Source organism: Oncorhynchus gorbuscha, linkage group LG18, assembly GCF_021184085.1.
Source record: "Oncorhynchus gorbuscha isolate QuinsamMale2020 ecotype Even-year linkage group LG18, OgorEven_v1.0, whole genome shotgun sequence".
Taxonomy (NCBI): domain Eukaryota; kingdom Metazoa; phylum Chordata; class Actinopteri; order Salmoniformes; family Salmonidae; genus Oncorhynchus; species Oncorhynchus gorbuscha.
Genome location: NC_060190.1, coordinates 35,319,793 through 35,347,343, shown reverse-complemented (window position 1 = coordinate 35,347,343; position 27,551 = coordinate 35,319,793). Strand labels below are relative to the sequence as shown.

Here is a 27,551-nt window from a genome sequence, read left to right as displayed (position 1 = left end):
GTAAATGTTTTACCTCCTAGTTTGTCATGAACAAAAGGATGTTTCAAACTTGTCCCACAAATAAACCTACAAAAATACACCTACAGTAATTCAATAACTAAAGTATTCTGAGAAAAGAAATGTGCTCCCTGTCAACACATTACATTTGATTTTCTTTGTTTTCAAATCAAACAAATAAATCCCCATCCAATGTTTTTCTCTTCAGGAACTTAGCAACCAAGACTGCGGTCAAATGTAGTTGCAACATCTGGCATCTGTGTGTTTCTGGCACCAGATCCAGACAATTTCACAAATTACACCAACCAGTTCTCCCCTGGCCCTCTATCCATCCACCCTCTCCCTCTCCCCATACCATCCGTGCACCCTCTGCCCTGGTCTCCTACTGTGCATGGTCAGCACAAAGAGAGCAACAGTCATGCACCTCCAATCTGGACATTTACATTTTACATTTAAGTCATTTAGCAGACGCTCTTATCCAGAGCGACTTACAAATTGGACATTGTGTGCGTGTGTGTGCTTGCATTTGTGTCTGCCTGTATTTTTTGTCTGTCTCTCGGTCTTCTGTCTTTATACATTCAAGTCTGTCCGTCCGTCCGTCCGTCCGTCCGTCCGTCCGTCCGTCTCTTGTCTGTCTCTTGTCTGTCTCTTGTCTGTCTCTTGTCTGTCTGTCTCTGTCTTGTCTGTCTGTCTGTCTGTCTGTCTGTCTGTCTGTCTGTCTGTCTGTCTGTCTGTCTGTCTGTCTGTCTGTCTGTCTGTCTGTCTGTCTGTCTGTCTGTCTGTCTGTCTGTCTGTCTGTCTGTCTGTCTGTCTGTCTGTCTGTCTGTCTGTCTGTCTGTCTGTCTGTCTGTCTGTCTGTCTGTCTGTCTGTCTCTGTCTTGTCTGTCTCTGTCTTGTCTGTCTCTGTCTTGTCTGTCTCTCATGTTTGACTCCATAAAGTTATAGCTGCCCTACAAACTTGAAATGTTACACATTAAAACCCTGGTGAACAACTCATAACAATTAACAGCTATTACCCCACTTTTCTCCCCTCTCTTACAGTGCCTCCGGTGTCTTTCATAGCAATAAGAGAAGGGTCTTACCTGTCCAAAGTAGGTGCAAAACACCTCAGGGCCGGCAAGGCCGCAGGTGGAGGAGGCATGAAGCTGATGTTCCCTACCGAGGAGAAGGTCTCCCATAGGGGGGTAACAGGCCCCCCGAGAACAGTCCCTCTGGGTCACAGCCACTGCTGTCAGGGCTGGGGGAGGAGATCAATTCATCATTATCATCACAGATAAAAGTGTCAACCCAATGACATATTTCCTCACATCCTACACGAAACTATCGCCACAATCTGAATGTTAAGACTAAATCCAAAAATATTTGATATAACTGAACAACTCATTGATCATTTTCAATTAGAAATCAATGAAGTGCTAACACAAATATGGTGGGCACATACCTGCTAAGAGGAATAAAATCCACATCTTTGGTTCCTACTATGAGAAATTCTTCTAAAGACAAAAAGGTCAATAAACAATACAGCCAACAATACAGCAAAAAAAATGTCAAATGTCAGACATTCACAACAAAGACTAGGTTGACTGAATAATTGGGAGAAATTACCAATACAGTAGATGGCTACATGAACACAAAACATTTTGAAAGACATTGAAAATAAAAAATCAAATAACCAGTGAAAGTGAATTGTTAATCCATGGAGGTGAGGACTCACCAGTTGTAGGTGTATGTACGTAGACACGGGTGTGTGAGTGCTGCTCAGAATCCTTACAAACACTGTCTCACCTGGGCCTCACGATACAGTGTGTCAGAAAGGTAGCTGGCAGACACACGCCTCCCCTCCGCAACCTGCTGGGATGAATACATCACACCTTAATTGGGGAGGACCTGTATGTGCTAATTGCTGGAGTGGAATAAGTGGAATGGTATCAAATACATCAAACACATGGTTTCCGTGTGTTTTGATGCCATTCCATTCGCTCTGTTCTGGCCATTATTATGAGCCGCCCTCCCCTCAGCAGCCTCCTGTGGAAAACATACACACACGAGATAGAAGTTCACGTCGGACATCTATCAACAACATATTCTTCAAAAAAGGGAGGCTCATCCAAAACTAAACAGTGGAGCGATCAACCACCCTGAAGAACATAAACAGTTCTCTGTAGCGATGTGGTAAAATATGGTTGTGGGATCAGTGGTTGGGTCAGCAGCTTGTCTCAGCAAGGAGATTAGCCTAGGTATGCAGCGATTGTTTAAGATACAACATGCGACAAAAACTCTGCTCATCTGTTTGTTGAAAACCATTGTAAATAAAGCCATTACCCGTATTGTTATCTTTGACATGCCCATCTGAATCAGTGTCTCCACACACATACACACCTCTAAATGTATATTCTGCAGGCAGTAAAACGGATTGGCACCATTGTGTGGTAACCCTGGCATTCCGTGGGTTTTGGCGTGTGGCGGTATATGTTGAACACCACCTGTGTGTAATCAAACCTATACTCAAGGCTGCTGGATACACACACTGATTTTCTCCATAGCCACTGACAAACATCCCCAGACCAGGGTGTGTTCTGTGGCTCACCTCCGTCTCACGCACGCACGCGCACACACACACACAACTGCCAGACGGCCACAGCCGCACCCGTAGCTTCCACATATCCTTGAGGTAAGGTATCCGTGGCAACAACAGGGTATAATGTTTTTAGAGGGGTGGGGGGGTTCTAATGACTAAAGACCACAGACCGTGACGGTCCTAGCCCACCTTCCCCCACCCCACGACTCAACATAAAATTGGCAACGTAGTCAGGACACGTCAAATGTTGTGTTTACAAAGCAGATTTCACCCTGGAAAGATTACAATAGCCTAGAGGTGCAGTTTTATCACAAGCAAAGCTATAGCCACTTTTAAAGCACATAGTAGTAGTCTCAGTCTAGCACTGCCTTAGTCCAGTGAATGCAGTACGGTATATATTATACTTGCATATACTTGTCTCTGTTTAATGTGCCCTGTGCCTTGCTCTATCTGTGGTGAGACAATATGCTGTAAAGGTCTGAATAATGAGAGACAGTGTGTCCTTCTGATTATATACACACAAACAGCAGTAGGGTGTTACTGTGCGTAACAAAAACTACTACTCATCTCAAATGACTATATACTGTATATTATACCAAAGCACATCAGAAGTCACCAACTCCTTGCAATGGGAGAACAGGTCAGAATTGCCAAATGGCCCAGGTCTCACGGTTCAAAACAAACGAACAAACTGCAGAGTTTCATTCCAAATTGCTATGTATAAATGTTGTTAAATTAGATTGTATTGTTTAAAAAATTCTGAAAGAGATTGGTGTGTTTTTCACTATCTAATAATGGCATGGGGTTGTTCAATGACAGACATGTATTTGTTTAAAATCACTTGATCGTTTCAGACAGACAAATAATCATGTATTTTTTTGCCAAATGCTATATATCCGCCTCACTCTCAGAGAAATAGGTAGTACTGCTAGGTTTTACACAGTCAAATGTAACAAATAATGGAAATGTTTTATGAAAGAAATGTACAAATTATGCATTTGCGACATTAATATATAAAACATATTTTACAAAATTATGTACGGTAATATGAGATCTGTATGTAAAACATTTACATTTTAGTCATTTAGCAGACGCTCTTATCCAGAGCGACTTAGAGTAAGTGCATTCATCTTAATATAGCTAGGCGAGACAACCACATATCACAGTCAAATATACAGGATATGAACATTCTATTCCAGCTAAACAATGGACATAAAGCGTTTTCCATACACATCTAAAATCTATTGATAAAAAAATCTGAGAACAGTAATATTGTACACACACTTGAAGGTACCCATAAGCAATTAGTTCTGGTGAAAAAACACAAATGTATTAAAAAAATGGTAGATGTAGTGTTTTGGAAATAAATGACAAGTGTAAGTGGCCACTAATACAAGGTCTTCATTAAACCCCTCATGGTGGAGCAAGAAAAAAAAAATTCACATGCTTAACACTGGCAAAGAGTCCTCTCGTTTTCCACATTTCTGGTTCCCAAAATTCACTCATTGCTCAAATTCATAGGGGATTATGTATGACTGGTCCAGTCAAACTCATGCAATAATATCATTGGTCAGCTGTCCCAAATTAGTCATAGTTTGCTCAGCAAATCGTGTGTGTGTGTGTGTCAGTACAAACAGAGTTCACAGTGTATGCAGACGTGATGGACGTGCCAGTACAGTGACTGGGTTTATATGGCCTTTGACTTAATTGAAACTGGCCCACGTGTCAAGCTTAACAATTTTATACATAACAATTAAGCATTTTAGCGTGTACAATATTTTGCTGAATGTTGTTGTACATATTTTAATTCTGCTCTAAAAAAGATTAGTCAGGGTTAGTACTTTATGTTATAGCGGATAAACGACCAGGTATTGAAGATGATAATTAAACAGTATCCTAATAATAACCGATGAAAATAGTTAGCTTATTGATTCGATGAATCACATAGATTCGCCCTTGGCATAATTTGGTACATGCTGCTACAAAAGGCACAGAGACACATACAGGCTACACACATAAATAAGCCGTACTTTACAGCGTGGGTGAGAGCGCTTGAGAGGAGTTTGCGACACTATTGTAACACGTAGCTCACGTTCAGCTGGAGCCATGCTCCTGTTTGGGCAGAAGATTGAGCTCAAAGAATTGTCATAACGCGTCACCGAGTGGGCGTGGATTTTAAAAAAAAACAGGTCTTTATAAACGAGAAGCTGCCATTGATTAGTGCTCAAGCTACACAGGACGCCCTGGGCTAATAAATACAATAAGACAAGAGCACCCTACTTTAATAAAGTAAGTAAGCCCACCATTGCACGTGATTGTCCTCGCATTGACGTTGTGATCATTAAAAGTGATTATTTGTGACAATTTACAACTGCATGCGTAAAAGGTAACACCTGTGACTAAAACTCTCTTCCCTCCCCAGTCAAAATCAGACAACAAAACATCCGAAATGGACACAATGTACGAAATCATCCCCTTCGCTAAGGAAATGCTGGCGCAGAAGCCCAGCCGGCGCATGTTGAAGGTGTACTTGGTGGGCTCCGTGATTGCCTTCTTGGGAACGGTTCTGGGCCTGGTGGAAACAATCTGCCAGCCCTTCTCCTCTGGGGAGCCGCTGGACGCCGAGCTGGCTCTGCTGATAGCCCGGGAGCAGAAGACACTGGAGGAGGAAAGGAGACCGGAGGAGGTAACAAAAGTTTCAGCCACCGAGCAGATCACCATTCCCAAGAAGCTGCAACAGGCTACGGGGGTTCAGAGATGCGCTGGTGCTGTCAACCGACTACACGCCGCGTAAATGAGCGTTCAAGGGCCAGAGCCAAAAACACTGTTACATATTTAAAAGGAACTGTATTAGTCCTTCCCACGCCAAATACGGTGCGCTACATACGCACTCGAAATAGCTACACAAGACGAATGAATGGCAACCTCAAGCAGTCAACAGAAAAGTTGTCTGACTGGGTTTAACTGCGCTTCGCTGCTTTGGGTAGCCCACGTTGACGGGTCAGGTGGAATCCCACAAGCTTAAGTGTGAGTCCCGGGTGGAAGGAAGGCGAAAGATCCGCTGTCAGACTCACTGTCGGCTAATGAGAGCTCGCAGGGCCGCTGCTGTGCAGGCAATGGCATATCTCAAGCTGCCCGGTTCCATCCATGTTACAAAAATGTAACTTTTGGGATGAGACTTTTAAAAGTGCTGTAAATATATTAATGTTTTGCTACTCAATAAATTATTTGTATTCACAATGTCTGATTTGTGTTTTTTCCGTAGAGGGATGTATTATATATAAGCACCCAACTATGAACACTTCCACGATCAATTTTGTAATACAAAAATGAGTATGATACTAATATACCTTTCAATAGTGTCTCTTTTGCCTTAACCACTAGAGGGCGCCTTCATGCTGGGTAAGCAGAGGTCCCCAAATGTAGTTTATAATTACGATCCCTATTGCCAGTCTTCCTTCCCGCTATTTCCACGCCTTTAGACCAATCATTGACCTAGACGTGTTCATTGAACTTTGCTTGCTCTTTGAGTAAAACGGTAACTGCTGGTGTTGAGTGGTTAGACACATTTACAGAGGAGGAAGACTCCATTTGCCATTAAGACTGGAATGAGCTAATCTAGAAATCCACGATTCAATGGATTTCATGCACTTTGCAGCATGAGACGGATAGGAATTTGGGTGAAACAACTCCATTTCACAATATCTGTGTTTCATGTCTGCTGTGAATCATCCAGGTTGGTTCTACACATTGGCTTTAGATGAGGTCACGCCTGCCCTCCCCTTATAGTGTAAAGTGCTTCATAAATGGCCTCTGTTATTTCCATTGTGTGCCGGCAATCATCACTCTATCAGGGTCTGGGCTCTAGATTCTAGTCTCCCCTGCAACAGGAAGAAATAGTTTTGTGTCATTGGGTTCAGTGTGTTGACCTTTTCCCCCATAAAGTCAATGTCCATTGAAGCCCAGCCTAGTTTAACAGGGTCATGAGGCTGACACGCTGTGGGTGTGCATCATAGATGACGCTCCTTGTGGCTTGGCCGACTGAGATACCGAACAAACAATGTGGCAGCTTTAGCTCAAAGATAATCACATGTATGTAATTCACACCAGAAACTGGGTTGAGCTGAACAGAGCGAAATGCGTCTTCCTCCTCTGTAAATGTGTCTAATAATGTTTGGCTATCCAAAGACAGACATGACACATTACTAGATGGAAGTGCCCTGAATCGAGAGAGATACTGTAGAAAGGTCCCTGAGCAGCAAAACATGTTTGGGTATATTTGCTTGAGAACACTCAAACAACTGAATACGCACCTTGGAAAAAAAATAGACTAATCGAGAAGTCATGTTTCACCAAGGCAACAATAAACCCAGAATCAATGTCAGGCTGTAGTGCATACAGGGGTAGGGATTAAGCACCATTCAAACCGCAGAGGGTTCTCTTTGTGGAAGGAGAGGGATTTGTCCTGAAAAGGTTACCAGTAGTTACAGCGACAACAGCCACAGTTTGAGACTTGTGAGACCTTGCCAAGAGCTTACCATTGTCAACAAGGCTCTCAGAGGATGAACAACCAACTAGGCAGCAATTATATCCAGCTCCAGATGAATACCCTACCTACCCTCATTTTATAATATAAACAGAAGCAGAGATAGACAATGAGATGGAGAAAGAGACAGGGAAGACAGCAGCAGAGGCAGAGTCGGGAGAGAGAGACAGACCAGTCTAAGTTCAATGTGTTATTCTGCAAAATATCAGACTATTTAAACGGTTATAAGGTAAATCCATTTGAATTCAATCACTTTTTTGACAGCATCCCTTTTGATTTAAACACAACTTTCCATAAATGTCTGCCCATGGAAGAAATGATCACAACGTGACTTTTTGGACCTGAATGTCAAAACATTCGGGAGATAAAGGTGCTCAAAGTATTAAAGAGCAAGTTGTGTCTCAACCAATGGCAGGTACTACAAAAAAAAATCTGATTATGTAAACTACGGTCTAAACTACAACAACAAAAAATACTGGAGTTCACGCATGTTTTGATAATTGACATTTAAGGATATATATTTATTCAATATATTCAAAAATATTTTGACAACCCTGCTTGTAAGCTTTTAAATTATATCAATCTCAACCATTTATATTTTCTAGTGATGAAGACATGGTATGGCGGGGTATGCAAAATAGGTCAACTTTGAGCACCTTTATCTCATAAATGTTTTGACATTCAGGTCCAAAAAAGTCACTTTCTGAGTAATTCTACAATGGGCAAATATGTATGGAAGGTTTTGTTCAAATAAAAGGGCTGCTATCAAAAAGTGATTGAATTCAAATGGATTTACCCTACAACATGAGGCAATGTCGAATCGATCTTTAATGTTCTAAGTTTAATAATGTCAAACATATATTTACATATCAGACAGTGGTGAATACAAAAACAATTTCCTTGTTGTTAGTGGATCAAATGCCATGGAGTGATTAAGTTTACATAGATAATGTCAACCAGACCTGGGTTCAAATACCTCAATTACCTACACATAACATTTAGAAGTAAGTATTCAAATATCTTATATTTGAAAAGAAAAGTTGTTTAATATGTATACATATAGTACATACTTGGAAAGTATTTGAAAATACTCAAATACACTGACTCAAATACACTTCCATGCATTTAACTCAGGTATTTGAACATGGTATTTTAAAGAAGTATTTGAAAATACAATTTGGTAGACTATTTGTTTTTTCAAATAACAATTGAAATACTATTTTACTTGTTTTGTGCTGTATAAATTATTTAAAAATATTTTAAAGGATTTTAAATACCAGCTACTCAAATACACATTATGAACCCATATTCTGATGATGAATGACACTTCAGGCAAACAAACATAAGCTTTAAAAAAAACACACAATTTGCTTTTGAATATGGAGAATGTGTCAACAGAACAAAGGCAGTGGTAGAAAATCTATTTAGCCTTCTGAATAAAAACAAACCATAAGTTTTTAAAAAACAACATCTGAAACATATGAGAAATAATGTATTTACACAATAGTAGTTCTAGGGACACAAATAATTTTGGTCAATGAGACAGAACCAGAGACCCATGTCTTCTTATTTGTGATGTTGACAACACATGTTGTTGGTATCATGTCTGAAAGTTAGGCAGAAGCCCTAGTGTAGAAAGGTATACTAATGCACTTCATTCATTATTCATTATCATCTCTTTCAGCTCAGTCCATGACCTCGTGAGGAAAGTCACAGATATATATCCATATGCGTTAAGTCTCTGAGAAAGAGCAAAGAGAGCGAGAGAGAGAGAGAGAGAGAGAGAGAGAGAGAGAGAGAGAGAGAGAGAGAGAGAGAGGTTGAGTGGTTGGGGGAGCATACCTTCAATTGTCGCTTGGCAACTCAGAGTAGAGAAACAGCATTTAGTCAAGCTTGTGTCACCCTTACGAAGCCCCGAGAGCACCTCTCAAAATAATTCAAAAGACAGAGGTGGGGGAACAGTATAATATACACTACCGTTCAAAAGGTTTGGGGTCACTTAGAAATGTCCTTGCTTTTGAAATAAAAACACATTTTTTTGTCCATTAAAATAACATCAAATTGATCAGAAATACAGTGTAGACATTGTTAATGTTGTAAATGACAATTGTAGCTGGAAACAACAGATTTTTAATGGAATATCTACATAGGCGTACAGACATTCATTATCAGCAACCATTACGTCTGTGTTCCAAGTTGTGTTAGCTAATCCAAGTTTATCATTTTAAAAGTCTAATTTATCATTAGAAAACCCTTTTGCAATTATGGTAGCACATCTGAAAACTGTTGTCCTGATTAAAGAAGCAATTAAACTGGCCTTCTTTAGACTAGTTGAGTATCTGGAGCATCAGCATTTGTGGGTTTGATTACAGGATCAAAATGGCCAGAAACAAAGAAGTTTCTTTTGAAACTTGTCAGTCTATTCTTGTTCTGAGAAATGAAGGCTATTCCATGCGAGAAATTGTCAAGAAACTGAGGATCTTTTGCAACGCTGTGTACTACTCCCTTCACAGAACAGTGCAAACTGGCGCTAACCAGAATAGGAAGAGGAGTGAGAGGCCCAGGTGCACAACTGAGCAAGAGGACAAGTACATAAATGTCTAGTTTGAGAAACAGACACATCACAAGTCCTCAACTGACAGCTTAATAAAATAGTACCCACAAAACACCAGTCTCAATGTCAACAGTGAAGAGGAGACTCCGGGATGCTGGCCTTCTAGGCAGAGTTGCAAAGAAAAAGCCATATCTCAGACTGGTCAATAAAAAGAAAAGATTAAGATGGAAAAAAGAAAACAGACACTGGACAGACGGAGATTGAAAAAAAGTGTTATGGACAGACAAATCTAAGTTTGAGGTGTTCGGATCACAAAGAACATTTGTGAGAAGCAGATTTTTTTTTAAAGATGCTGGAGGAATGCTTGACACCATCTGTCAAGCATGGTGGAGGCAATGTTATGGTCTGGGGGTGCTTTGGTGGTGGTAAAGTGGGAGATTTGTACAGGGTAAAAGGGATCTTGGAGAATGAAGGCTATCACTCCATTTTGCAACGCCATGCCATACCCTTAATTGGAGCCAATTTCCTCCTACAACAGGACAATGACCCAAAGCAAAGCTTCAAACTATGCAATAACTATTTAGGAAAGAAACAGTCAGCTGGTATTCTTTCTATAATGGAGTGGCCAGCACAGACACCGGATCTCAACCCTATTGAGCTGTTGTGGGAGCAGCTTGACTTTATGGTAAGTAAGAAGTGCCCATCAAGCCAATCCAACTTGTGGGAGGTGCTTCAGGAAGCATGGGGTGAAATCTCTTCAGATTCCCTCAACAAATTGACAACTAAAATGCCAAAGGTCTGCAAGGTTGTAATTGCTGAAAATGGAGGATTCTTTGATGAAAGCTAATTTTGAAGGACACAATTATTATTTCAATTCAAAAGCATTATTTATAATCTTGTCAACATCTTGACTATATTTCCTATTAATTTTGCAACTAATTTCATATATGTTTTCATGGAACACAAGAACATTTCTAAGTGACCCCAAACTGTTGAACTGTAGTGTAGTTACACAACAAGCACAGAGGGTAAATTAAGAAAGGTTATGTGTTTACTCGAGGCAGGGTCCGTTTACATGGCATACATGAGCACCAACATTCATGTGGTTGCCCCCAACATGGGACATAAAGTACCTAAAAAACTGTGGGATTTATTTTATTAACAAAAATATAGTCCCTGTTGGGTAAGGGGCATACATGTGTGGGAAGTGAACATTTCAGTGGGAGCAGGCTGAGTGAGATTTCTCATACTTTTGTAACTAGGAATCTTATGGCAATTTACAGTTGAAGTTGGAAGTTTACATACACCTTAGCCAAATACATTGAACAACTGAGTTTTTCACAATTCCTGACATTTAATCCTAGTAAAAATTCCCTGTCTTAGGTCAGTTAGGATCACCACTTTATCTTAAGAATGTGAAATGTCAGAATAATAGTAGAGATAATTATTTATTTCAGCTTTCATTTCTTTCATCACATTCCCAGTGGGTCAGAAGTTTACATACACTCAATTAGTATTTGGTAGCACTGCCTTTAAATTGTTTAACTTGGGCCAAATGTTTCGGGTAGCCCTCCACAAGCTTCCCACAATAAGTTGGGTGAATTTTGTCCCATTCCTCCTGACAGAGTCGGTGTAATGGAGTCAGGTTTTAGGCCTCCTTCCTCGCACACACTTTTTCAGTTCTGCCAACAAATGTTCTATAGGATTGAGGACAGGGCTTTGTGATGGCCAATCCAATACCTTGACTTGGTTGTCCTTAAGCCATTTTGCCACACCTTGGGAAGTATACTTGGGGTCATTGTCCATTTGGAATACCCATTTGTGACCAAGCTTTAACTTCCTGACTGATGTCTTGAGATGTTGCTTTAATATATCCACATAAGTTTCCTTCCTCATGCAGCCATCCATTTTGTGAAGTGCACCAGTCCATCCTGCAACAAATCACCGCCACAACATGATGCTGCCACCCCCCTGCTTCACGGTTGGGATGGTGTTCTTCGGCTTACAAGCCTCCCCCTTTTTCCTCCAAACATGACGATGGTCATTATGGCCAAACAGTTCTATTTTTGTTTCATCAGACCAGAGGACATTTCTCCAAAAAGTATGATCTTTGTCCCCATGTGCAGTTGCAAACCGTAGTCTGGCTTTTTTTATGGCGGTTTTGGAGCAGTGGCTTCTTCCTTGCTGAGCGGCCTTTCAGGTTTTGTTGATATTTTACTATGTTTTACTATGGATATAGATACTTTTGTACAGTCCTTTGCTGTTGTTCTGGGATTGAAACTACATCTCTAGGAGACAGAACGCGTTTCCTTCTTGAGCAGTATGACGGCTGCGTGGTCCCATGGTGTTTATACTTGCATACTATTGTTTGTACAGATGAATGTGGTACCTTCAGGCATTTGTAAATTACTCCCAAGGATGAACCAGATTTGTGGAGGTCTACAATTTGTTTTCTGAGGTCTTGGCTGATTTCTTTGGATTTTCCCATGATGTCAAGCAAAGAGACACTGAGTTTGAAGGTAGGCCTTGAAATACATCCACAGGTACACCTCCAATTGACTCAAATGATGTCAATTAGCCTATCAGAAGCTTCTAAAGCCATGACATAATTTTCTGGAATTTTCCAAGCTGTTTAAAGGCACAGTCAACTTAGTGTATGTAAACTTCTGACCCACTGGAATTGTGATACAGTGAATTATAATTGAAATAATCTGTCTGAAAACAATTGTTGGAAAAATTGTGTCATGAACAAAGTAGATGTCCTAACCAACTTGCCAAAACTGTAGTTTGTTAACAAGAAATTTGTGGAGTGGTTGAAAAACGAGTTTTAATGACTCCAACCTAAGTATGTAAACTTCCGACTTCAACTGTAGATAGAATTGAATAGGTGAACCGGGGTTACTTATACACTCAGAGAAGAACCCTCTGTTGAATCCAATCGAATACACTTTTAAATACAAAACAGTCCGAAGAAGGAAGCATCAGTCATTCAGTATGAAAAGCACCAGAAAACAAGAACCTACGGTGACTAAAACAATATAATGTAAAGCCTTTCCCCATTTTAAGAACGGTCTCAGCTTTGCAGCACTCCTTCTTCCATGACATTAACAGTCCTTGTAACCCAGTAAAAAGACAAGTATCATCTCAATCCATCAGTCTAAAACAGGAAGTCTGTGTCATCATGTCCGTGAGTCCATTTGTCTCACTGTTAGCCATCATAGCAGTTATGCTTCATATCAACAACAGTCCTGTGCTACATAGCGACTGCATTGCCCCCCCCCCCTACACAGCGAGAGTGGTGGCGTTAGCCGTGGATGTGGTGAGGGTGGACAAGGCAACACCGTTGGTTGGGACCTGTCCTTGTGGTGAGACCTTAGCTGGTCGGTGCTCCTTGTTCTGGGCACAGCTACGGGCACAGAGCTGGCAGGAGGCACAGGCTGAGTTACAGCATGGTAAGAAGCGGCAGATGCTGATCCTCCAGAGGAACCAGCCTGGAGACCAGCAGCACCAGCACAGCAGGACCACACCAGCTATCACACCCAATGCGATGTAGAGAGCCAAAAGGGACAGGTAGGGAGGAGAATCTGGAGGAGTGTGGAGAGATGAGAGTAGAGTACAGTTAACAATGGGGTCTGCTTGCTTGTAAAAGTAAAACCATCCGAATACTTTGTTTTCAAATCACAGTAAATACTTTTCGTTGTATTCGTTGATGATCAAATCATCCTTCAATTCAAGACAAATGTCTGGTAATTTCCACAGCCAATTTTTTTTCTCTCCTTCGCCAGACGACTTGGAATTAATAAAATAATGGTTGTGGTCTTGGCTGGACATCTGGTGGCTTGGCAAAGACAAAAAGGCCATCTAGCCTCAGTATCTATTTGCACCAGTGTCATTAGAAAAGGAACAATGGGGACTGGGAACTCAAAGGGGTCATATTCACCACTGAGAATCCATCACAGTTTATTGGTTTACAACCGGTAAGGCGGAAATTAAGAGCTATGGGCATCCCAATTAGTTTTATGTCCCCTGTCATTGATGTGCTTTGCATTCCAATTAGGTTCCTGTTACTTTGTGCTGAAATAGAGTTTACAGACACAAACAGTACCCCATCCCCTACACAAGTTTTGTGGCTTACTCAGCAGTTAAGAAATAAGGGATCTTTGAAAAAAAGCCACTGAGATACAGTGCATTCGGGAAAGTATTCACACCCCTTCCCTTTTTCCACCTTTTGTTACATTACAGCCTTATTCTAAAATGGATGAAATAAAAATGTCTCATCAATCTACACACAATAGCCCAGAACTGTCACACCCTGATCTATTTCACCTGTCCTTGTGATCGTCTCCACACCCCTCCAGGTGTCGCCCATCTTCTCCATTATCCCCATTGTATTTATACTTGAGTTCTGTTTGTCTGCTGCCAGTTCATCTTGTTTGTTGAGTCAGCCAGCGTTTTTCTCAGCTCCTGCTTCCCCCCCCCCCCAGTCTATCCTTTTCTCGACCCCTGGTTTTGACCCTTGCCTGTCCTGTCTCTGAGCCTGCCTGCCCAACTACTCTGCCTGACCTGACCCTGCCTGCCGTCTTGTACCTTTGCCCCTATACTCTGGATTATCAACCCGTGCCTGACTTGACCTGTCGTTGCCTGCCCGTTGCTATAAACATTGTTACTTCGACAGTCTGCATCTGGGTCTTACCTTGATTCCTGATAATAATGACAAAGCGAAAACAGGTTTTTCGCAAAATTTTAGCAAAAACCTTACTTACATAAGTATTCAGACGCTTTGCTATAAGACTCAAAATTGAGCTCAGGTGCATCCTGTTTCCATTGATCATCCTTGAGATGTTTGTACAACTTGGAGTCCACCTATGGTAAATTAAATTGATTGGACATGATTTGGAAAGGCACACTCACCTGCCTATATAAAGGTCCCACAGTTGACAGTGCATGTCAGAGCAAAAACCAAACCATGAGGTTGAATTAATTATCCGTAGAGCTCTGAGACAGGATTGTGTCGAGGCACCGATATGGGGAAGGGCACCAATACATTTCTGCAGCATTGAAGGTCCCCAAGAACACATTGGCCTCCATCATTCTTAAATGGAAGAAGTTTGGAACCACCAAGACTCTTCCGAGAGCTGGCCGCCCAGCCAAACTGAGCAATCGGGTGAGAAAGGCCTTGGTCAGGGAGGTGACCAAGAACCCGATGGTCATTCTGACAAAGTTCCATAGTTCCTCTGTGGAGATGGTAGAACCTTCCAGAATGACAACCATCTCTGCAGCACTCCACCAATCAGGCTTTTATGATAGAGTGGCCAGATGGAAGCCACTCCTCAGTAAAAAGCACATGACAGCACACTTGGAATTTGCCAAAAGGCACCTAAAGGACTATCAGACCGTGAGAAACAAGATTCTCTGGTCTGATGAAACCAAGATTAAAATATTTGCTCTGAATGCCAAGCGTCACGTCTGGAGGAATCCTTGCACCATCCCTACGGTGAAGCATGGTGGTGGCAGCATCATGCTGTGTGGATTTTTGTCAGTGGAAGGGACTGAGAGGCTAGTCAGGATCGAGGGAAAAATGAACGGAGCAAAGTACAGAGAGAGATTCTTGACGAAAACCTGCTCCAGAGCACTCAAGACCTCAGATTGGGGTGAAGGTTCATTTACATTTACATTTAAGTCATTTCTTTTTACATTTTTACATTTAAGTCATTTAGCAGACGCTCTTATCCAGAGCGACTTCCAACAGGACAACAACCCTAAGCATGCAATGCATGAGTGGCTTAAGGACAAGTCTCTGAATGTCCATGAGTGGCCCAACTAGAGCCCAGACTTGAACCCAAGCTGTGCAGCAACGCTCCCCATCCAACCTGACAGAGCTTGAGAGGATCTGTAGAGAAGAATGAGAGAAAGTCCCCAAATACAGGTGTGCCAAGCTTGTAGCATAACACCCAAGAAGACTTCAGGCTGTAATTGCTGCCAAGATGCTTCAACAAAGTACTGAGTAAAGGGTCTGAATACTTATGTACAGTACCAGTCAAACATTGACACACCTACTAATTCAAAAGTTTTTTATTTTTACTATTTTCTACATTATAGAATAATAGTAAAGACATAACAACTATGAAATAACACATATGGAATCATTTAGTAACCAAAAGGGTGATAAACAAATCAACACATATTGTAGATTCTTGCACAATCTTGGCATTCTCTCAACCAGCTTCATGAGGTAGTCACCTGGAATGCATTTCAATTAACAGGTGTGCCTTGTTGACTTAATTTGTGGACTTTATTAGATTCTTAATTAGTTTGAGCCAATCAGTTGTGTTGTGACAAGGTCGGGGTGGTATACAGACGATAGCCCTATTTGGTAAAAGGCCAAGTCCATATTATGGCAAGAACACCTAAAATAAGCAAAGAGAAATGACAGCCCATTATTACTTTAAGACATGAAGGTCAGTCAACTTTCTTCAAGTGCAGTCGCAAAAACCATCAAGAGCTATGATGAATCTGTCTCTCACAAGGACTGCCACAGGAAAGGAAGACCCGTAGTTACCTCTGCTGCAGAGGATAAGTTCATTAGAGTTAACATGCTTCACAAAGATCAAGTAACAGACATCTCAACATCAACTGTTCAGAGGAGACTGCGTGAATCAGGCCTTCATGATCTAATTCATCTAATTCACACACACATATATATATATATTCAATATTTTTGGTTCAACCGCCGTGTCTTTGTGAGACGCAGAGTAGGTGAACGGAGGATCTCCACATGTGTGGTTCCCACCGTAAAGCACAGAGGAGGTGGTGTGATGGTGCTTGCTGGTGACACTATCAGTGATTTATTTTGAATTCAAGGCACACTTAACCAGCATGGCTACCACAGCATTCTGCAGCGATACGCCATCCCATCTGATTTGAGCACCTGCAGACTGTAAGGGCTATTTGACCAGGAAGGAGAGTGATGGAGTGCTGCAACAGATGACCTTGGCCTCCACAATCACCCAACCTCAATCCAATTGAGATGATTTTGGATTAGTTAGACCGCAGTGAAGGAACAGCAGCCAACAAGTGCTCAGCATATGTGGGAACTCCTTCAAGACTGTTGGAAAAGCACTCCAGGTAAAGCTAGTTGAGAGAATATTTTGCAGAATCTGAAATATATTTTGATTTGTTTAACCCTTTTTTGGTTACTACATGATTCCATGTGTTATTTCATAGTTTTGTCTTATTCTATGTCGAAAATAGTCAAAATAAAGAAAAACCCTTGAATGAGTAGATGTGTCCAAACTTGACTGGTACTGTAAATGTGATATTTAGTTTTTTTTTCCAACAGTTACTGCTTTGTCATTATGGGGTATTATGTGTAGATTGATGAGGGGAAAAAAAACGATTTAATCCATTTTAGAATAAGGCTCTAACATAACTAAATGTGGAAAAAGTCAAGGGGTCTGAATACTTTCTGAATGCACTATATACAGTTGTACAAGTAAAGCAGTTTGAGTTGAGCTATTTATTCTATAAACCTTTACCATACCAGGTAAGACATCGGGAACTGATCATTTTATAATAACAACCTCCTAGTTGGTAAAAAGGAAAACAATAACCTGCATTGTACCAGTTGTCACACACCTGTCACTGAGTCGTGATGGGGTACGCCGTCCGGAGTGCCACAGTCCCTATTGGTGGACATGGGCAAAGTGGGCGCTTTTAAGACAGGGGAGGGTGGGGTCACTGCTGGGGGAGGGGCTTGGGCTGGGGCCAGCTGACCTGCTGAGGAGATCACACAGGTGTTATATTTACCTTTTCTTTACTAAGTTAGGTGAATGAAACACATTCCAATTAACAGTAACAAAAAGTACAGTTCAGAAGAACGGTAGAATAATACAAATTGGGTGGCTTAAGGTGGTCTAGTGATCTAAGCTGCTGCTTCTGGTGCACATACTGTCTACTGCTGCAGTATGGGTTCGGATCCGGCCTACCCCTTTTTCAGCACAAGCTCCTGTTTCCTCTCTACTTGTGACCTAACAAATAAACAAATATGTGAGGAGAGGGACTGCCCCACTCCTTTAAAAGTGTATAAACTGTGTAATAGTGTAATAATAACGAGACTTAGTCTGAAGTTTGTTAGGGGCCACATAGACCACCTTTAAAGGCCTGTTGAACAGGTAGCTGCACAGGTGTGATACCTGAGTGACCTTTGCACCCTGAGGGCAGGTGATCCTCCAAGTCACTCCCGTCCCCACAGTTATCAATGCCCTTTTCATCACACACCAGACTCATGGGGATACACTTCCCATTCCGACATGGGAAGTAAGGCTCACTGCTGCACGCTGATTGGTTAAAACCTGAAAATGCATAGAGCAAGATGGTACATTTGATTTGTTACGAACTGCACAAACTACAGCTCGTGAGTAGGCTACAATTTTGTTGTGGCCTTCCTGCAATTCCACAGTTTGCCATGTGCAAAGAGAAAAAAATTGCAGTTGTATAGCTAATCCCATGCTATTCTACACATTTTGCCATGAGGCGGAGATACATTTTTGCTGTTTTATAGCTAACTTTCTGCAATTCTACACATTTTGTCATTGGGCAGAGAGGAAAATGATGCATTTTTAAAGCTAATTAAAGCTAAAATATAGTTGTGTTGACTGTGATAAAGGCACAAGATTATGAGCTGTCTTGTTTGCTAAATTAACAAATGAAGTAGGCAGTGGCATGGTGTATATAGCCATAGAAGCACAGTGACATGCCTCAATGCAGTCATATTCTTCGCTTATTGGGGTTTCAGTTAGTCATTTTTGGCCACCTTTCCCATGAGAGTGAATGTCATTCCAGTTACTCTGAATGTCATACCAGTTCCCTGCTTGCTATGAATTCTATCTGATGGTGTTTGCATGTTTAGGTAAAAAGACAAATAATGTCCCATTTTGGAACAGTGTTTTATTTTTTGGGGGCTCAATCTGATTGGGTGGCTGGCGTCATGTCTCACCCAGTCTGAAGGAGGTGAAGTCCCCCACGAAATCCACTCGAGGCAGGGTACCTTGGGTCACCAGACGCAGGGTCAGGTGATTCCCTGTGGACAGCACCGGGCGAGGTGGGCTCTTCCCACACAGCGTTGGTCCAATAGGAGGCGAGTTCTTGTCCCGCCCGTCATAGAACTGAATGTATGATCCCGCATGACATGGGTCCCCTTGCTCCACCACTGGAGTCGACTCAGGGGACTCAGGGAAGAGGGGGGATGGACTTTGGGGAGCTAAACGAAGCAGGCTGTAGACCAGGAAGAAGCGGAAGTGGAACTGGACCTTCAGGGGGAGAGGAGGAGTGGGGGAATGTTTAGCTGACAGACATTGCAAGGAATATAAAGTTAAACATATTGGTATTATCACCCCTAACCCTTGCCTTGGAACTGAGAGGAGTGGATAGCTGTAAGAAGTGAAGGTGAAATATTATCATATTGCATATACCTATCCAGATCTATACAAGGGCCAGGAGTTGACTTGGGATATTGGGCATATATGTGTATGGTGAGCACAAAAGGGAGGGGGTGTGGCTCGTGGTGGGCACCTTGTCCTTGGGGGAGGCGGCCTGCATGGTGAGGTGGCAGTCCGTTCCCATGGTGACAAAGTAATACTTCTTGGACTCCTGGTGTGAGTTGACGATCATCCCATCGCCCTGGATGTTCTGGCCACAGAAGTCCACCACGTTGACTGGAGGAAAACCCACAGATGTATACATGTAAGTAGAATAAAGGAGCAAACTACTGTGAGGATGTGATGTGTAAACAAAAATCTACTTTGTCTCTGTTTCTCCACTGTCCCATTGAGTCCCTGGTCGATACTGATTTATGAGCATAATATTAAAAACTATGACAAACTAAAACACAACTGAGTTTGTTACAGGTGATTAGAAGAAACAAATAGCCAGAACAGGACCTGAACCAGCAACCCTGCAGTTACAGGTCAAGTGCACTACCACTGTGCCATGTATAAATCCAGACCTCTTGGCTATGGTGGTAATACATTTACATACATTTACATTTACATTTTACATTTAAGTCATTTAGCAGACGCTCTTATCCAGAGCGACTTACAAATTGGTGCATTCACCTTATGACATCCAGTGGAACAGCCACTTTACAATAGTGCATCTAAATATTTTAAGGGGGGGGGGGGTGAGAAGGATTACTTTATCCTATCCTAAGTATTCCTTAAAGAGGTGGGGTTTCAGGTGTCTCCGGAAGGTGGTGATTGACTCCGCTGTCCTGGCGTCGTGAGGGAGTTTGTTCCACCATTGGGGAGCCAGAGCAGCGAACAGTTTTGACTGGGCTGAGCGGGAACTGTACTTCCTCAGTGGTAGGGAGATGAGCAGGCCAGAGGTGGATGAACGCAGTGCCCTTATTTGGGTGTAGGGCCTGATCAGAGCCTGGAGGTACTGAGGTGCCGTTCCCCTCACAGCTCCGTAGGCAAGCACCATGGTCTTGTAGCGGATGCGAGCTTCAACTGGAAGCCAGTGGAGAGAGCGGAGGAGCGGGGTGACGTGAGAGAACTTGGGAAGGTTGAACACTAGACGGGCTGCGGCGTTCTGGATGAGTTGTAGGGGTTTAATGGCACAGGCAGGGAGCCCAGCCAACAGCGAGTTGCAGTAATCCAGACGGGAGATGACAAGTGCCTGGATTAGGACCTGCTCCGCTTCCTGTGTGAGGCAGGGTCGTACTCTGCGGATGTTGTAGAGCATGAACCTACAGGAACGGGCCACCGCCTTGATGTTAGTTGAGAACGACAGGGTGTTGTCCAGGATCACGCCAAGGTTCTTAGCGCTCTGGGAGGAGGACACAATGGAGTTGTCAACCGTGATGGCGAGATCATGGAACGGGCAGTCCTTCCCGGGAGGAAGAGCAGCTCCGTCTTGCCGAAGTTCAGCTTGAGATGGTGATCCGTCATCCACACTGATATGTCTGCCAGACATGCAGAGATGCGATTCGCCACCTGGTCATCAGAAGGGGGAAAGGAGAAGATTAATTGTGTGTCGTCTGCATAACAATGATAGGAGAGACCATGTGAGGTTATGACAGAGCCAAGTGACTTGGTGTATAGCGAGAATAGGAGAGGGCCTAGAACAGAGCCCTGGGGGACACCAGTGGTGAGAGCGCGTGGTGAGGAGACAGATTCTCGCCACGCCACCTGGTAGGAGCGACCTGTCAGGTAGGACGCAATCCAAGCGTGGGCCGCGCCAGAGATGCCCAACTCGGAGAGGGTGGAGAGGAGGATCTGATGGTTCACAGTATCGAAGGCAGCCGATAGGTCTAGAAGGATGAGAGCAGAGGAGAGAGAGTTAGCTTTAGCGGTGCGGAGCGCCTCCGTGATACAGAGAAGAGCAGTCTCAGTTGAATGACTAGTCTTGAAACCTGACTGATTTGGATCAAGAAGGTCATTCTGAGAGAGATAGCGGGAGAGCTGACCAAGGACGGCACGTTCAAGAGTTTTGGAGAGAAAAGAAAGAAGGGATACTGGTCTGTAGTTGTTGACATCGGAGGGATCGAGTGTAGGTTTTTTCAGAAGGGGTGCAACTCTCGCTCTCTTGAAGACGGAAGGGACGTAGCCAGTGGTCAGGGATAAGTTGATGAGCGAGGTGAGGTAAGGGAGAAGGTCTCCGGAAATGGTCTGGAGAAGAGAGGAGGGGATAGGGTCGAGCGGGCAGGTTGTTGGGCGGCCGGCCGTCACAAGACGCGAGATTTCATCTGGAGAGAGAGGGGAGAAAGAGGTCAGAGCACAGGGTAGGGCAGTGTGAGCAGAACCAGCAGTGTCGTTTGACTTAGCAAACGAGGATCGGATGTCGTCGACCTTCTTTTCAAAATTTCAAAAAACATACATGGAAGTCACAGTGAGGGTCTAAGGCTGGGGGCCAACTGATGCTACTCCACACACCCACTCTGGACAGTGAGCCAGATAATAGGAAGATTTACAACCCCTTCCTGGGTTTATAAGCTATGTTTCCCTAGGCAACCACTGGATCCTCCTGCGCTGACCTACCAGAGTGCCCCAAGAAAGGGGACTGGGAAGCCACCGCTGGTGGGAAATCAGCAGTCTCACAACACTACCCAAATAAACACATTGCCCGCAAGAGAAGCACTGTCCAATTACATGGACAACAGTATATCCTTGAGTCCCTAATAAAGCGTTTTACAGGTAAGACATAAACAGCTCTGGTACTACTGTAAGTTCTCACTGGCATGAAGTACAGTAAGGAAAAGACAACTAAGGTGACACGGCGCAACTCCGGAATGTTTCTTTCTCAATGATTATCTGTTGTTGATCATGATAAAAGCATAGATGTATGACACGTTCATTAAGTTTAATGTCAAAAGTATGTAGGCTATTTCTGTGGAATACAGGTGAACAAAAATATGAATAAATATTTCACGAATTCAAGTTGAATTAAAACTACTTCAAACCCCTGTGTAAACTATTATTTCACAAATTAAGAATTGTCACATGACAAAGTATCGTTCAGCTGCGGGCGTAATCCCTGGCTCCTTGGTCATCCAATGGTTTCTGGTTGTTTGAATGGCAATTTGTTTCAGAAAACAGACTTCAAATCAACAGTTATTTAGGTAACTAATATAATACTGATGCTTCATTACAGTGACAAACTGTTTTCATTTACAAAAGCCCAGTGGCACAATGAGAGAGCCAGGAGCAACAAATAAATTCGCGCACAAGGCAGTGTGTCACTGTAATGGAAAAACGTGTCTGAATCCGTAACGGAATACATCTGAAATTGACCTTCCATCTCCTTACCCGTCTCAAGTGGATTGGTCTTGACTGTCATTATGCTGAGCAGAACAAACACTTTTGACAGGCTCTGAAGTTGAGTCCCCTTGTTGGCCATCTCGGTAGGTAGCCTACTCCCAAGCGCAAAGGCTGTTGTTCCACTCTGGTGCGCACTCAGGACTGCGTATCCCAAGCCGCACAACTCCTCAAATGTGTTGCATGTGTGTGTGTCTGTTTCGGTGTAAAATTATGTTCTTCACGGAAAGTAACCATTTTGAAAAAATGCACTTTGTGGATATTCGGTTGCTGGTGTGCCAAGAGAAGCGCGGTCTTCAAATGAGGGACTCACGATGAATATTCCCTTTAATTGTTTCTGACGCCTTTAGGAAAATTACACTTTGGCTTTTGTTCCTTTGAACCCCCATCTTTGTCGAATCCATCTAAGTGTCCTTCGATTTCCATGACAACAGACCCAATATATTTTTTCAAAGTGGGAGGGGAGCGGGCCCCTCTATCCGCACCCTTTCACCAACACTCAAGTTAGGCGCATTCAGCGAGACCGACGGCCTCTCCATCTGTCTCCCTTTCGAAAAGATTTACGTCGGTAGTTTCACTTGCACTTGAAAGACTTGATTTAGTTTAAGGGATTGGTGCACTTAGACATGCTAATTAAATACGTTTTTCTTACTTTCCTAATTGTTAAATGCACACAACTGCTGAGATGTGTTGTTTTGCTTAAATGGATAGTTTACCCAAACGACATTGCTTCCTTACTCTGTAAACTGTCTACGGACATGGTATGACAGCAATTCATGCGTTGGTTTAGGTCTCTGGCACCGTTTCCACATGCTAACGTTTTAACATTTGTGGCACAAATCGCAGTGCCAGGGAAAATAAACCAAAGCGTGGATTGCGGTCATACCTTGTCCATAAACTGCTTACAGGGTAGGGAGCCAATTTCGTCCATGGCCTTACAGTGACAATTAGCCATCTAACTGACACCACTTCAAGGTCAAGGATGGGTGGTGGCTCATAAAAGAGATTCACAAGAGAACCCTGGAGTGACACTCGTACTGAATTAATTATTTACTGAGAGTGTAAATCTGAGCACCTGTTATTTTCAGAAGAAATTAATCAATAATTAAGTTAACTTTTACAGATCCACAATTAAGAGCATCCTGTCGGGCTGTATCACACAGTCTGGTACGGCAATTGTACCGCCCACAACCACAGGGCTCTCCAGAGGGTGGTGCGGTCTGCACAACGCATCGCCGGGGGCAAAATTACCTGCCCTCCAGAACACCTATAGCCCCGATGTCACAGGAAAGCCAAAAAGATCATCAAGGACAACAGCCACCCGAGCCACTGCCTGTTCACCCCGCTACCATCCAGAAGGTGAGGTCAGTACAGGTGCATCAAAGCTGAGACCGAGAGACTGAAAAACAACATTTTAAGGCCATCAGACTGTTAAACAGACATCACTAACACAGAGAGGTTGCTGCCTACATACAGACTTGAAACCATTGGCCACTTTAATAAGTGGATCACTAGTCACTTTAATAATGTTTACATATCTTGCATTACTCATCTCATATGTATATACTGTATTTTATACCATATATTGCATCTTGCCTATGCCGCTCGTTCATTGCTCATCCATATATTTATATGTATATATTCTTATTCCATTCCTTTACTTAGATGTGTGTGTATTAGGTAGTTGTAGAATTGTTCGATTACTTGTTAAATATGTCTCCACTGTCAGAACTAGAAGCACAAGCATTTCGCTACACTCGCTATAACATATGCTAACCATGTGTGTGACCAATACAACTTGATTTGAACTATAGCCTATATCACCGCTGTTATCCTACAACTGCTGCATGGTATTTCCCAGGTTGTAACAGTGGAGTTATACAGTACAGTATATTTTCCTCCGTTGGAAACGCATATGAAGTTTACAGCTAATGAAATAAGAAAAGCATTCTATTGTATTCTAAGTCTAAACTTGGGATGTCCCCGGGGCTGTGCCGAAAAGCTCACCCATACCAGAAACCCCCCCCCCCCCCCATACTCTCGCGTGAATGCACACGCACTCAATTGTTCATTGCTACGACTTGCTTGCTAGTTGAGATTTCTGATCACGTTAGGATGCGTTTTATTATATTTTTTTAAATGTCGGTTTGATCTAGTAAGGCACAATGTCTGCAGTTTTCGGGTTGGCTATTTGTTTCAAGTGTATTAGTCCATAAATAAATCTCTTTGACAACATTCGTCATGTCTCCCATGTCTTATTCGACTAGTAGTTGTTCTAAAATGTTTATTGCTTGCCTACATTTTACTCCCTCTATGTTTAATATAACACACATACATTAATTATTAATTTCGGTTACCTGACGTGAAGTTTGTTCTATAGAAAGTATTTGGGGGGGGATTTCGGCAAGACAACTGTCTTGCCTGCCGAAATTCTACCCCTACTTCTAATTTCCTTAATTGTGTCGCTAGAGTCAAATACTTTCTGTGGCACACATCACAGTCAAATACTTTCTGTAGAACAAACTTCACATCAGGATAGGCAACCGAAACGAATTATTTAATGTATGTGTGTTATATTAAACATGCGCAGATAGATACTGTGTGTGGCTGCGTGAGAGCGAAGTCTTGCATCTTGCTCATCTCAATATATGTGGTGCTATATTTAGCTGAGTCTACCTTTAAGGTTGGGGTTATGTAAGGATTATGGTTACGGTTAGGGTAAGGGTAAGGAAGTCCCAAGGATTCCGGATAGCACTAATCAAGGTTTAATTCAATCATGGACGAATGCGTCCAATAATGTTTCTGACTAGGTGGAATACAGTTACGAGCGGAAGTTACTTTTCCGTAGTAGGTTAGGAGAATTTACGCGGCAGGTCAGGATTATTAACATTGCAGGTTAGGAGAAGGAGGTTAAGGTTAGGAAACGAGTTCGGGTTAGTTAAATTGCTCTCCTAATCTGCTACCAAAATACACTTCCAGTCGTAGCTGTACTCCATCTAGTCACAACCTCCAATAAATCGAGGAGAAAAACCTCAGCCGCTTGCATTTGAGATTCCCTAAAAACTTAGATACAGCTGGACTGGACATTACTTTTCCATAACAGATTATGAGAATGAATGTAGTAGGCTAGGAGAATTAGGCCGGTGTAGGCCGTCATTTTAAATAAGAATTTGTTCTTAAGTGGCTTGCATAGTTAAATAAAGGTTAAATCAAATAAATAAAGTAGGAAATGGGTTAGGGAAAATGCTCTCTAACCTGTTGTCACAAAATTGGCTCTATCATACAAATTCATGAAAACAACAATTAGCTTTTTGGTTAGGCATAATGTTAGCAGTGTGGATATGTTTATTATCAGATTTGAAGAAGATAAACTGTATAAATTGGAGGGGTTTAGCCATAATTATGACTTTGTGGCTGTAATAACTAGTGACGATCCTCCTAACCTCCGACAAGTCACTTCGGCTGTAGCTGTATCAAAGTGGCAGGATTTTAGCATAGAGCCCACTTTGGAGGTGTCTTAATACCCATAAAACCTAGAGGTCAAACAGGGAAAAGGTTCCAATCGCTTTTCCACCATTCATTTTTTCCCTTAGGGAATTTTAGAAACTCTAAATAAAGGCTATGTTTCGTGTAGGCTTACCCTGACGAGACGTTTTGATAACCATGTAAAATTCTCTCAGACAAGGTGACTTTTATCAATATATTTGGCTTTATTTACTCTCAGATTCTAAAATGCTAATTAGCATCAAAGTAGACATCATGCAAGACTACAAATCCCTGCAAGCTCCTGAACATCATCTCTATCTGACACCTCTGCTAACAGGTAATGTGTCAATTTAAAACTTGCACAAGACAGTTCACAGAATTGTCCATTTAAAGATATGTAGCCAATTTATTTATTACAACATTTAGCTAACATTAGATAGTTCATCCAGAGATTCTTACCTTTGGCTCGATTGGGTAGTCTCATCCAGATCATCCTGGCATTTGTAGTTCACATTAGCAGCTAATTAGCATATAATTTTTTTGTGGGGTAAATACAGGCAAATATACTGATAAAAGTGACCGGGTCCGAGAGAGATTTACACGGTTCTCAAAACATCACGCCAGGGTAAGCCTACACGAAACACAGCCCTTATTTGAAGTATTTATAAAATCCCCATGGAAAAAAATAATGGTGGAAAAACAATTGGAACCATTTCTTTGTTTGACAGCTAGGTTTTATGGATATTATGACATACTGTGGTACTCTATTATATTGATAAGATAGTCAAGTGACCACTCTAACATTGCAAATACACCGCCTCAGATGGAAGACAGGCAGGAGGCAAGATCAGGTGGGATCATTCTAGCCAATGAGAGGGCAGATACACAACAGGCAATAGAGATAGATAGAGGACTCATTTTTGTATCTGTGCCATTATATTGTCTGTGATGCCATGGACAATCGCCATTTTAAAGTAGTCAATTTTCTTCTTCATTGGCTGATAGCTCCCAATTCATAGCAATCCCTACCCAGTTGACTACCTTTAAATGGTGGAAGCCCTCAATGACAAATGTCCAAGCTGAAACAATATCGGGGCAGCAGGGTAGCCTAGTGGTTAGAGTGTTGGACTAGTAACCGGAAGGTTGTGAGTTCAAACCCCCCAGCTGACAAGTTAACCCACTGTTCCCAGGCCATCATTGAAAATAATAATTTGTTCTTAACTGACTTGCCTGTTAAAAAAAGAAAAAATAAGAAAACAATATCCATAATGAGTCCTCTATCTATCTCTATGACAACAGGCACAAATTCTATAAAGTTTTTTTTTCAAAGTTGCCAAAATGCCATGCCACTTATTATATATTATATATTATATAGGGGTACTGAGTTGAAGCCACCATGCCTCCATCTTGGCACTCCCCCACGTTCTGAAAAAAATATTTTGGAAGCTATAGAAATGTATTTATTAATTTCTACATTCGTTTGACACATTTATTCTATTGCAGATACCTTAATGTATACTTTAAAATTATAGTATGTGAGCAAAGCATAAAAATAAAAAATATCTAAAAACATTACTA

At 42.1% G+C, this 27,551-nt stretch overlaps 3 protein-coding genes across 5 annotated transcripts in view; 1 reads left to right on the top strand and 2 right to left on the bottom strand.

The window, feature by feature from the left end:
- The window catches only part of LOC124002352 (laminin subunit beta-3-like), a 34,930-nt gene extending 33,129 nt beyond the window's left edge, over positions 1-1,801 (bottom strand). Inside the window, exons 1-3 of one of the 2 annotated variants that reach the window (XM_046309724.1) lie at positions 1,712-1,801; positions 1,439-1,490; positions 1,080-1,234 (exon numbers count right to left, since the gene is read on the bottom strand). In XM_046309724.1, coding sequence (XP_046165680.1) covers positions 1,080-1,234; positions 1,439-1,463 — 180 coding nt within the window. In that variant the 5' untranslated portion in view covers positions 1,464-1,490; positions 1,712-1,801. The remainder of the gene's footprint in view (positions 1-1,079; positions 1,235-1,438; positions 1,491-1,711) is intronic. The other variant, XM_046309725.1, reaches the window with a different exon arrangement.
- Positions 1,802-4,707: 2,906 nt separating this feature from the next.
- LOC124003705 (G0/G1 switch protein 2-like) lies at positions 4,708-5,815 on the top strand. Its single transcript, XM_046312239.1, has 2 exons — positions 4,708-4,864; positions 4,998-5,815. The coding sequence occupies exon 2, from the start codon at positions 5,025-5,027 to the stop codon at positions 5,367-5,369; it is 345 nt and encodes a 114-aa protein (XP_046168195.1). The 5' UTR covers positions 4,708-4,864; positions 4,998-5,024; the 3' UTR covers positions 5,370-5,815.
- A 6,625-nt stretch (positions 5,816-12,440) lies between these two features.
- On the bottom strand, positions 12,441-23,033 carry ldlrad2 (low density lipoprotein receptor class A domain containing 2). 2 transcript variants are annotated; one of them, XM_046312661.1, is made up of 6 exons: positions 22,479-23,033; positions 19,246-19,388; positions 18,671-18,983; positions 17,868-18,026; positions 17,311-17,451; positions 12,441-13,259 (listed from the first exon to the last, which is right to left on the bottom strand). In XM_046312661.1, the coding sequence occupies exons 1-6, from the start codon at positions 22,567-22,569 to the stop codon at positions 12,958-12,960; spliced, it is 1,149 nt and encodes a 382-aa protein (XP_046168617.1). In that variant the 5' UTR covers positions 22,570-23,033; the 3' UTR covers positions 12,441-12,957. The 2 variants fall into 2 exon arrangements, with proteins under 2 accessions (XP_046168617.1, XP_046168618.1); XM_046312662.1 differs by having other exon boundaries at positions 17,311-17,448.
- Positions 23,034-27,551: the final 4,518 nt, after the last annotated feature.

Bases quoted from the DNA above. Each gene is read 5' to 3' on its own strand.
- ldlrad2 (XM_046312661.1), bottom strand. From the start codon at position 22,569: ATGGCCAACAAGGGGACTCAACTTCAGAGCCTGTCAAAAGTGTTTGTT. The intron at 18,984-19,245 runs GTGCCCACCACG...CTCCCCCTGAAG, and splicing joins CCGCCTCCCCCAAGGACAAG to GTCCAGTTCCACTTCCGCTT. The intron at 17,452-17,867 runs GTATCACACCTG...TGATCTCCTCAG, and splicing joins AGGGTGCAAAGGTCACTCAG to CAGGTCAGCTGGCCCCAGCC.
- LOC124003705 (XM_046312239.1), top strand. From the start codon at position 5,025: ATGGACACAATGTACGAAATCATCCCCTTCGCTAAGGAAATGCTGGCG.